This window comes from Talpa europaea, assembly GCF_964194135.1.
Source record: "Talpa europaea genome assembly, chromosome: 16".
Taxonomy (NCBI): Eukaryota; Metazoa; Chordata; class Mammalia; order Eulipotyphla; family Talpidae; genus Talpa; species Talpa europaea.
The window spans coordinates 51053239-51064838 of NC_140084.1; the positions used below are offsets into that span (position 1 = coordinate 51053239).

The window sequence follows — 11600 nt, forward strand, 5'->3', positions numbered from 1 at the left end:
GCCTGAGCCCGCAGCTGAGCCAGGGCGCCAGCCGGGGTGTTGTGTCCATCCGTGCGGGGGCCACGCTGGCAGGGGCGCCAGGGCGGCGGCCGAGAGCTGGCCCGTGGGGCTCCTTCTGTCCCGGGGCTCCCGGGCCGCGGCCACGGCCGGCCGTCCGCCGCCAACGAGGCGCGTCTCGGCCACAGGCGCCCCCGCCTCATCCCGCCCCCGGGACCAGCAGCCGCACACAGGCCGCGTTACCCCCGGGGGCTCATCTGGGGTGGGTCGGTGTCGCCCCGACCGCCCCTCAGGTCCACTTTTCTGGCTCAGGGACCCCCCGGGGCCACTGGCCGGCCCGCACACCATGGCCGCGTCTTTCTTCGCCGACTTCGGCCTGATGTGGTACCTGGAGGAGCTCCGGAGGGAGGAGTTCAGGAAATTCAAGGAGCTCCTCAGGAGCGAGCCGCCGCCCCCGGGGCGCAGGCAGGTGCCCTGGGCCGAGGTGAAGCGGGCCGCACGCGAGGGCCTGGCCGAGCTGCTGCGGCGGGAGTACGGGGAGCAGGGCGCCTGGGCCGTGACGCTGCGCGTCTTCCAGAGGATGAACCGCCAGGACCTGTGCGCGAAGGCCAGGAGCGAGGGCACAGGTGCGCGGGGGGCTGGGGGGGCGGGCTGTCCCCCAGGGAGGACCTCGCCGGCATCCGGAGCCGGAGCGAGCCCTGCACCGCCAGTGTCCCCCGCGTTTAAACAACACAGAATGTGGGGACCCGCGCGTCCCGGCGGGGCGGCCTGGACGTCACCCGGCGCTGAGAGCTTGGGTGGAGCTGGGAGCCCAGGGGTGGGCTCAGCTGCGGGCCGGGGCGGGGCCAGGGCGCGGGGCGTTACCAGCAACGAGCGAGCGGCTGAGAGGAAGCGCTGCATGGAGGGGCGCTGGGGTAACTGCACTTACTCGAGGAGAAAGTCCCTCTTGAGTGCGGGGGCTCCCCGAGGTTTCCAAGCCGCTCTCTTACTCCATGAGTCAACAAGCGAAAGGTGAGCAGCGTTAACTCCCCAGTCCCCGCGCTCCTGGCCCGGGGGGCCCAGACGCCTTCACGCGGGAGGCCCAGCCGGCCCGGGCTGCGGCTGTGCTTGCGCGTGGGGGGGCGGTGCCGTCCAGCTCTCGCCGCCCAGCCTCGGGGTACCACCCCCTCTCCGAGCTGAGCCCCGGTTTCACATGAGCCCTCCCTGAGCCGGGAGGAGGAAGTGGAATTACACGTGCCGCTAACGTTCTTTTCTCCGAGGCCTCCCGCACCGGCCTCCCTGCTGGCGCGCGGCCGCCGCCTTCCCAGTCTGTCCCGCTACCACCCAACCCGAGAGGCTGTGTCCCCTGGGCCTTCCTCTCCACGGAGACCGCCCTTCCACGTTCCTTGTGAGGCCGGTGGTGGTCGCCTCCACCAGCAGGTGGCTTCGGGGAGAGCTGCTCTTTCTCCGTCATGCGGAAACGGCCACGTCGCCGCTGGTGGTTCAGCTCCTGAGCGTGTCAGGACATCAGTCCACGCTCTCCTCACTGGCCTCTGCGGAGGAGCCTGAGGAGGGCTGACGGGGGCGACCCGTTTTTCATCACCAACTTGGTAACTTCACAGCGATGTGTCGTGGGCGTCCGCGGGTTGTTGCTGGTTTTCACTTAGCAGTAAGCCACCGACTCCGGCGCTGCACGGTGACGTCTTCCCTGAAGAGTGAGGAGTGTTTTGCTCCCGTCTCTGCACCTCTGGGGGACCCATTATCACTGGTTTTCCCTCTTTTAATGAAGCCTGATATTTGAAGTGTGAGTGAGACGCATCCCTGCACGCTACACTTCCACCTGCACCCCCTCCCACGGCCTGGGGACCTCACGGCGCCCCCACGGAGCCAGTCCAGTCTCTCCTTTATCGACAACTGACAAACCTGATGCCCAGGGAGACTGTCCTTCCCCCAACAGTGAAATTCTGAAGCGCAGGTGCCAGTGGAGTCCACCACCCTCCGTGTCACAGGGCCCCTCCCTGCTTTGTTCCCAAAGCAGGGAACAACTCTGCAGTGAGATTTCTACGGTCTGTTTTGGTTTAATTTAGTCTGCTCCTTTGTTCCGTTTTTTTTTTTTAATGTTTATTTATTTATACAAGCACTAGGTTACAGTCAGAAGCGGGGAGGGTAAGAAATTCACCAGAGCCAGAAACAGAACAGGCAGACTGACAAAATACACTGCTGCGGGGAGCAGCGGGCGAGACAGGAGAGGTCTGCGCGCCATGTGGGACCCTCGCCGGGGGCCGGGGATCAAACCGGTGCTGCAGCGGCTGTGGCAGCTTCGCAGCCCAGCCCTCAACCGCTGCGCCACCAGGGGAGGCCCTGTTCTGTTTCTTTATAGTCCACATAGGAGTGAAACCATGTGGTATCTTCCTCCTCTGACATCTTTCACTTAGTCACCCCCTCTATTTCCATCCATGTTTCAAATGGCAAGACCTTGTCCGTTTTCATTGCTGAGTAGTATTCTGTTGTGCCTGCAGGCCACATCTTGATCCACTCCTGTGGCTTAGTTATCGCCACAGTAACTCCATAACTTAGTTATTGTAAACAGTGCTGCAGTGGACACAGGCGTGCACAGAGCCCTTCAGATTATTTTTGTAAACATTCATCGCAAAGAAAAGTGACTTAGAAGAAAGAATTAAAAAGTAAAACCTCAAAGTATTAAGGTTTTTCACTATTATGAGTTTGCTTTAAATGTTTGTTCTAGCCATGCCATGTATTACAGAAGGACATGAACAAAATAAAAACCACATTTTGCAGGGGAAAAAAATAAGACTTTTTAAAAAAGCGTCTGCTAATGGCAGCACCTAACCTGCTTGACCTGCACCCGGGATTTTTAGCAGCCAAGGATCCGCTGACACGCCACTGTCTTGTCCACAGAACAGGCCGTGGACCAGCGCCGGCCCACGGGTCCAGCTGCAGGTGCAGGCGGACACCGGGCTTTCTGGGCGTGTCTGTCTGTGCGTGCGTGTTCTAATCTGGGTGCTGGGCCCTCTGTCCCCCTGCCCCAGGACACGCCAAGGCCTACCAAGCCTACATCAAGGAGAAATTCGGCGTTTTCTGGGCCAGGCAATCGGCCACGATGATTCAAGATTTCTTAAGCCAGGACGCCAACCAGCGAGACTGCGAGTGCATGGAGCACTTCTTCAGCCCCCAGGAGCCCGAGGCGGGCGGGCAGACGGTGGTCCTCAGGGGCATGCCGGGCGTCGGGAAGACCACGCTCCTGGTCAGGCTGATGGTCGTCTGGGCCGAGGGCAGGATCTACCGGGACCGCTTCTCCTACGTTTTCTACCTCTCCTGCTGGGAAATGAAGCAGTGGCCGGCCACCAGCTTGGCCGAGCTCATGTCCAAGGGCTGGTCCGACTCGCTGGCCGCAGTGGAGGAGATTTTATCCCAGCCTGAGCGGCTCCTGTTCATCATCGATGGCTTCGAGGAGCTGGACTGCGACCTGAAGGAGCCCGAGGCCGCGCTGTGCCGGGACTGCCTGGAGCGGCGGCCAGCGGCCATGCTCGTGAGCAGCCTGCTGCAGAAGCGGGTGCTCCCTGGGGCCTCGCTGCTCGTGGCCACCACCTCCGAGCGCCTGCAGGACATCGAGCACCAGCTGCACACACCCACCATTAGGCTGCTCCTGGGCTTCACCACCAGGGAGGTGAAGTCGTACTTCTGCAGCACCATCCCCGACACGCGCAGGGTGGCAGAGGCCTTCCGGCTGGTGCGGGCCAGCGCGCACCTGGCCTGCTTGTGCGGGATCCCGGTCCTCTGCTGGCTGGCGTGCGCCTGCCTGAAGCAGGAGGTGGAGGCGGGGCGCGACCTGGCTGAGGCCTGCGCCAGCACCACCTCTCTCTACAGCACTTTCTTCTTGCACCTGTTCCCCCCCAAGGGGGGCGCTCGCCTGAACCCGCAGAGCCAGGGCCGCCTGGGGAGCCTGTGCGCCCTGGCGGCGGAGGGCATGTGGACAGACACGTTCGTGTTCAGCACCGAGGACCTCCGGAGAAACGGGCTCGCGGACACCGACCTGCCTGCACTGCTGGACGCGAGGGTGCTGCGGCCCTGGGGAACCGGCGACCAGTGGTACCGGTTCCCCCACACCAGTGCCCAGGAGTTCTGCGCCGCCCTCTTCTATTTCCTGGCCCAGCGCCGCGCCCCCGCACCCGTGGGCAGCGCGGAGGACCTGTTCTTCCTCTGCTTGCGGAAAATGAGGGTGCGCTGGATCTTCCTGGGGCCCTTCGTGTTCGGCCTTCTGAGCGAAAGGGAGCAGCGGCGGCTGGAGGCGCGCGTGGGCCCCCACCCGGCCGGGGACGTGCGGCGCGCGCTCCAGCAGCACCTGCAGCACACGGCGGAGAGCGAGCTCCTGCAGCAGGACCTGGACTTCCTGGCGCTGTTCTACTGCCTGTTTGAGATGCAGAGCGCGGACTTCGCCGGCTGGACCATGGGCCTCTTCCCGGAGGTCGCCGTGAGCATCACAGACAGCGTGGAGCTGGCGGTCAGCGCCTACTGCCTGAAGCTCGCCTCGGGCTTGACGAGGCTCGCGGTCTCCATCCAGAACGTTTTTGACGAGGAAACCAAAGGGTGCGAGGCGTGTCCCCGGTGAGTCCCGGCAGCTCCGGCCCCTCTCCACGGGCCCTGGGCGGGGAGCAGGTACGCACGGCGGAGAGGGCTCCACGCGGGCCCTGGCTGGACCTCAGAGCCCCGCGGCCCTGCTCCCCGGAGGCTCTGGAGACCCAGCCCAGCCCAGTGGGAGCGGCGCTGCCCAAGCCCATCGGCGCCAAGAGCTCTTCTCCCCGCGCAAAATTCTTAACTCACTATAAAAATCCTGACACGTTGATCTCACTTAATACTCCGAAATCCACAGGAGGAGGGTTCTCCTGGGTGCCAGGGGAGGACACGGGCAAAGGGGCGGTGCAAGAGGCCGGGTGAGGGTGCCCCGTGGGCCAGCACCGGCTGCCCGGCTGCCGGCCCTACACAGCCCCGTGGCTGCCAGGACTTGGCACGACTGGCACCGAGGCTGATGAGCGCCACCCCTCGCCTCCGCCCGCCAGGGGCCGGGGCGCCTGCCCAAGCCTGACAAGTGTCTCAGGCTGTTGCCCTAGCCCCTGGCGGGGGTCCTGCGGGGCAGCATTCCTGTGCCCTCCCGGGGGGTCGTGGTCAACCTCCCGGCCGGGCCTGCAGGTCAGGGAACGTGCTCAGCTGCTGGAACCAAGTGTGCTCTGCGCTGGCCACCGAGACACTCCAGGAGTTCCAGCTGTGCTCCAGCGTGCTGGACCGCGCGGCCTTCACGGTGCTGTGCCACCTGCTGCGGCGCCCCAGCTGCCACCTCCAAAGGCTTGAGTAAGAGGGCCCGCAGTGGGGCGGCAGCGAGAGGCCCCCATTCCGGCTCTGGGCACCTATGCGCAGTGGCGGGCAGAGAACGGGAGAAGCCAGGGTCTCGCGCCTGGGCCTGGAGTCTCGGCTCTGGCGGCCTCTGCAGACAGAGGGAGGGACAGATGCTCCTCTCCGCAGGATCAACAACGTGGCCCTGCCCGCGCAGCGGGGGGCCCTCTTCCAGGCGCTCACCCGCTGCCCCGACCTGCGACACCTGAACCTCGGCTCCACCGCGCTCTCGCGCAGCGACGTCTGTGAGCTCAGCAAGGCCCTGGGCCACCCCGCCAGCAACGTGCAGGAGCTCCTGTGAGTGCCATGCTTGGCTCCCCGGAGGCCCTGGCCCTCTCCACCCGGCGCACCTCCCTCCCGGCTTGAGCTGGCCCCACCCCTGGCGTCGCCCCCGCACTCACCCACCAGACCAGTGGCGGCCTTGGGCGGGCCTTGGGCGGGCCTTGGGCGTCCAGCATGTCGGGAGGGCCAGAAAGACCTGCCGGCTGAAAGCTGCACGGAGGTCCTGCTGGCACCTCACTCCCCACAAAGGAGCCATTTGGATCAGCCCCCACCCCACCCCGCGGTTTTGGCGGGAATGACCCCCGTGAGGCGAGCGCTGGGGCTGGGCTCTACAAGGTGCCCCGGCAGGCTGGCCACGGTTGGGAGGACAGGCGGTGCCGGTGCTGGCGCTGACCGCGGCCCCGACCTGACTGGGCCCCACTCGCAAACACCCCTGCCCACGCTCGGCCTCTGCACACACTCCGGGAGTTACACTTCAAGGGGGGGTTTACATTGAGGACCCTCGTCTCTCCCTCTACTGACCGTCTCCAGCACCCACATATTCAGGTGCAGTTTCGGTCCTTCACCTGCCACTTCTCCAGACTCCACCAGCCAAACCTGGCTGATGCCACTCCTTCCCCAGACCTGTCGGGGTGTAAACCGCCCCCCCAGAACTCCCCCGTCCTCACTCCCTGCACGTGGCCCACGTCCAAAACCAAAACAAACTAGTTCCTGGAGGATGCAGAGAAAGGAACCGCCCCGGCGCTCCAGGGACGTGGCTCAGTGCATGGGAAGCAGCTTGGAGGTTCCCCCAAAACCCTGGGCTATGCAAAGGACACCCCACTGGGGGAACCCATACAAAGACCTTCACCAAGTCAGGAGGCAGGAGTTTGGGGAGCAGCAGACGTGAGTATCTCAAAGCAAGTCCAACGACAGAGTGGCCAGCACGGGGCGAGGACGCAGGTCGAGCGGTGCCCACGGGGACGTGGCGCATTGGGGACTTTTCTCAGGCTTGGCTGGTGCTGCCTGGAAGCTGGGGCAGGGGGTGACCTGCTGCCTCCACCACACTCAGGTCGGGGGGTCACGAGCTGCTGAGGTCCAGAGAAGGCCCTGGAGTCCAGGCAGAGCGGGGCGGGGAGACGCCCCAGGAACGCTCCCGTGAGGATGGGGACAGACGAGGCAGGGTGGGGGACACAGAACCTGTGCCCCACGACCCCCTGTCCCCACAGACTGACCAACTGCCTCCTCTCGGGGGACGACTGCGAGGTCCTCGCCTCCATGCTGACCAGCAACAAGAAGCTGAAGCTCCTTAACTTGTCCTTCAACTACCTGGACCAGGGGCTGCCCCTGCTGTGCGAGGCTCTGCGTCACCCCGAGTGTGAGCTGGAGTCGTTGGTGTAAGTGAGCCCCCACGCCCGCGCCACCGCTGCGAAGGTGGGGGGGGCACGTGCACTCCGGGAAGTGAGGGCATTCTGAGGATACGTCAAGAATGTGAGGGCATGCGTGCCCCCCGCAAAAGCAGGGCGCCGGGCGAACCCCCACCTAAACCCAGCACAGAGAGCCGACTGAGCAGCGCGAGAGGCTGACACACCACCTCAGGCAGCGACCGTCCTTCACCAAACTGACCCTTGCACCTCCCTTCCCACCCCGCCGCCCCGCTCTTCTGGCGACCACCAACCTGGCCTTAGACCCTGAGAGTCTGTTTCCTGCACCTCGGGCGCTCGGGCGGTGTCTTCCTCGGAACCGTTTGCTCCACTAAGCATCGTGCCGTGCAGGCGGCCCCTTTCTCACGGCCTCTCTTACCCCACCGTGTGTCTGTCGCTGCGGAAGGCGATACTGACACCTGAGGACTTGCTGCTGCCCTTCCTCTCTGGCTCTCTGGCTCTGCTGGGCACCATGTGTGCCTTTTGGTGAACTGTGTTGAGGCGGGAGGGGAGACCCATCGGGGAGACCTAGTGGGATGAAGCTGGACGGGCACCCTGCTGTCTCCCTCCCCCAGAGACCGCGCCGTTGCACACCACTCCCCACCTACCTCCAGCACCCGATGCGGGGCTCCTCGGCGTCCCTTCGGTGCACTCCAAGTTCATCTCTGAGGTGCAGGGGTGTGTCAGCCTCGTCTCTGCAGGGGAGTCTCTCAGTAGTGTCTCCTTCCCGGCTGGCTGGCTGCTGTTTCTCTTGTGCGCGCTACAAGGAAGGCCTCAGTCGCCCTCTTGGTGATGCCCAGCCTTTAACCATTAAGCAGAAGTTTAGCAGTGAGGAGACAGGCTTGGGAAATACGGGGATATCAAATAAGGCGCGGGCATTTCCAGTGGCTTGAGTTTCAGACTAGCGGAAAGAACCACAGATGCTTAGAGAATGAAGGCCGGCAGGGGAGGCTGTGTGGGAACCCCGTGTCCCTCCCCCCCAGCCCGGGCTAGGACAGCCTGGGGGCCCAGATCCCCGGTCTGCACTAGGCTGAACGTCTGGATTTCACAGAAAACTTTACTGATGGTTAAGTGTTGACAGCTAATACTCAATTCAAAGCTGTCAGCATCGATGTTGCTGCCGATGGCATGACTCTCTTTTTGAGGGCCGAGTACTAATCCATCGTGTATGTAGACAACATCTTTTAGGTCCACTTGTCTGGGGACTTTTAGGGTGTTCCCATGTCTTGGCTACTGTAACGATGCTGCAGTCAACACAGCAGTGCAGGTTTCCCTTTGAATTTCTGTGTGTGTTCTTGGGATGGATTCCGTTAGCTCCCAGCGCAGAGAGGTCCTGGTCTGAACACAAGCATTAGGCTTTTAAAGGTCCTGACTGCACTGTGGTTTTAAAGAATGGCAGCTGCGAGGGGTAAAGGGCTGGGCACGTCGGGTGGCCGCTGTATGTCACCCTCCACAGCCACAGGTCGGCGGTCAGTGCCCTGCGAAGGCAGCGCTGAGTGTGGAGTTGGAGGCAGAGCCCGCCCAGAGTACCAGCGGCACCACCCTCTTCCGTCTGCATGGCTTGCGCGGGCTTGCTGTCATCCCTGTGGAGGGGGAAGTTCATGGAGGGGCACTCAGCAAGCCAGGGTCCCTGGCCTTCCCGTGACCGTGAGATGAGAGGCCACTGCCTTGACCTCTCAGGCGTGTCCTGTGCCCACGTCTGCCCCACAGCTTGGTGTGCTGCTACCTCACCGAGCACAGCTGGGCCAGCCTGCACGGAGCCCTCCTGTGCAACACGAGCCTCGCCCACCTGGACCTCAGCGCCAACGTCCTGAGACGCGAGGACCTGCAGCTTCTGTGCGAGGCCCTGAGGCAGCCCAGCTGCCGCCTCCCCTCCCTGTGGTAGGTGTCCCTGGGCCCGGGAGGCCGAGCCTTATCCAGGGGTCCGGGCTGTGGAGCTGAGAAAGGTCTGAGTCTGTGCCTCGGACTGGGAGACAGCTGTTTGGTTCCTGCAGAGACTCCGGTCAGGTAAGCAAATGTGCCTCCACGCCAGCCCGGATTGAGCGTCTCAGGGTTGGCTGGCAGGGCTCACCTCACGGCAGGGCCGAGAAGGGGAGGGAGGGATTGGGACTCGGGACCCGCTGGGGGCAGACATCTGGCTCATGTGCCACGCGATGACTCCCTCATCGGGTGGAAACGGAGAACTGACGCTTCAAGTAGGAGGGTTGAGCGTAATTACGCATTGACTTGGGGATTAAAGTGGGTGAGACGAGCGTCTGGGAAGGAATAAAGGCAACATGTGGGGGGGAAGGTGGCGGAAGTGTCTCAGCCTCATGCACAAGGTTGACAGACAGCTGCAGAATCCTGTGGTGTGCGTCTGTCATTTTTGACGGCTGCGTAATAGTCTGCGTCTGCACCACCACACGTGGGGAGTTTGTAGTTGCCAGTTGAGACGGCCTTTTCCGACCATTACTCCCCAAGAAATCAAGAGTCTTGGGGGTGGTGGGGTTTTGGAATTGGGTCCAATTATTTCACCTCACCCATCAAGAACTCTCGAGTTCACAGCTTGGTGTTTCTTGCCTTGAGAGAATGTTAAATAAGGCAGGTTGAGCGGCCACTGCCCGCCGGGCACGGGGAGAGCCAGGCCTTCTGCAGAGACACCAAGTGACCGCCTGGGCAGCCTGAGCAGCGTCACCACTCCTCTTGCAGTTTGTCCAGATGTTTTTTGACCACGGACGGGTGCCAAGACCTGGCCGCGGTCCTCGCCAGCACCCAGAGCCTGACCTGCCTGCAGATCGGGAGGAATGACATCGGGGACGTGGGCGCGGCCGCCCTGTGTGAGGCGCTGGCCCACCCCAGCTGCCGCCTGGAGAAGCTGGGGTGGGTCCCTGAGGCTGGGGCGGCACAGGGCTGAGGGGCGGGTGCAGGGTGGGAGTCGGGGGCTGGGGGCATGTCCTATGGGGGCCCGCCCCCACGTGGGTCCTTGGGGCCAGGACCCCGCCCCCGCCGCAGGTTGGTGCCGCCGCCATGCCCTGCCGGCTGTTCTGAGCACAGGCAGCCAGGGTGTCCGCCCACAGTGCTGGGGGCTGCAGAGCCCAGAAGGTGCTGGAGGCAGGACTCACCTTGGCCCCTGACCAAGGGTCACAGACCAAAGCCTGGCCAGTCTGACATTGGGGGCGAGGAAGACACCCCAATCCTTAGGGGCCAGAGCTGCAAAGTCACAGCCAGCGGCTGGGAGAGGGGCCTGGACGTCTCCCGGGCACTGCCACCTGCTGTCCCCCAGCCCCGGCCTCTCTGAACGCGTGTCCCTGCCACAGGCTCAGCCACTGTCGGCTAACGAGCGCCTGCTGCGGGGACCTGGCCGCTGCCCTCGTCAGCACCAAGACTCTGCAAAAGCTGGACCTGCGGGGCAACGCACTGGGCCGCAGCGGGGTGGCCGAGCTCTGCCAGGCGCTGGGTGACCCGGAGCGCAGCCTGCGCGTGCTCGGGTGAGCGGGGCGGGGCGGGGGTGTCGGGGTTCCTGGCCTCCTGTGGAGGTGAGGCTGCTGCAGTCTCGCATGCTGCAAGGGCACAGACCGTGCAGACCCCTCACCCCGTGATGACAGGAACATGGGGGGGCTGGCAAGAGGGTGTCCTGTCGCCACGTCGAGCCTGTCCTCGTGTCCTGCGCTCAGGCCTGGGTCTGGGCCCCAGCTTGTTACTACCCGCAAGACGGGGGTTATTCATGGCAAGGGGAGGGGCGAGCCGAGGACTTCCTCCCCTGCCCCTCCCTCCTCCCCCGCCCCCCAACAGACAGAGCCGCGGGCGTGCGGGGCCGGCTGGCCCGGCAGCACTGACCTGCGCACCGTGGACATCCACCGAGCCGGCCGGAAGCCCCCGCGGGACAGGACCTATGAGAACAAAGACAGCTGCCGTCTCCCGAGCCTCCGGCCCCCCGACTCCCTTCCCCTGCTCCCCACCCCCATGTCCAGTGGGCGTGGGCTCCCCGCTGCCTCTCCCTGGCTGTGCCGGCTCCTCCCGGGCAGCTGGGCGGCGCGGCGGGGCCCACCGGCCAGGGGGTGTGTCCCACCCAGGGCCGCGCATCCAGGGGAGAGCGTGGGGGCGCGGGGAACGCGGGCTCAGTCTCCCCTCTCGTGCTCTCTAGGCTGCTTAAAGGCGAATTCGACGAGGAGACCCAGAGGCTCCTGCAGGCCGTGGAGGAGCAGAACCCCCGGCTGAAGATCGCGGAAGACTGAGGGGCGGGGGGCGGGCAGGGCCCCGAGTGTGGCCACCGGTCCTGCCGTTTTACTTCGTTTTTAACCGCTTGGCCGCCCTGGGGAGCCCCTGAAGAGCCCTCGAGATCCTCCTTTTATCCCGCAAGGGCACTGCAAACACTCAATAAAGTCTACGACGTCTCATGAAGCCCGACGCGCGTCTGTGGTGTGTGCAGCCGGGGGAGGACGCAGGGGCCGGCGGGAGAGCCGCTGGACCCCGCCATGGACAGCGGGCCGGGCCTGCCAGCCCCCTGCCCCAGCCCCCTGCCCCTGCCCGGCCGTATGCCCCACGGGCCAG

General features: G+C 64.5%; 1 protein-coding gene across 1 annotated transcript; it reads left to right on the plus strand.

Moving 5' to 3' along the window:
- Window positions 1–343: 343 nt before the first annotated feature.
- Window positions 344–11284, plus strand: NLRP4 (NLR family pyrin domain containing 4; the record flags this gene model as incomplete). The annotated part of the gene is made up of 10 exons (XM_084257060.1): window positions 344–623; window positions 2896–2937; window positions 3027–4602; window positions 5185–5343; window positions 5515–5682; window positions 6876–7043; window positions 8781–8951; window positions 9759–9929; window positions 10367–10537; window positions 11194–11284. 10 exons carry the CDS (start codon window positions 344–346, stop codon window positions 11282–11284), a joined length of 2997 nt encoding a protein of 998 aa, XP_084113186.1.
- Window positions 11285–11600: the final 316 nt, after the last annotated feature.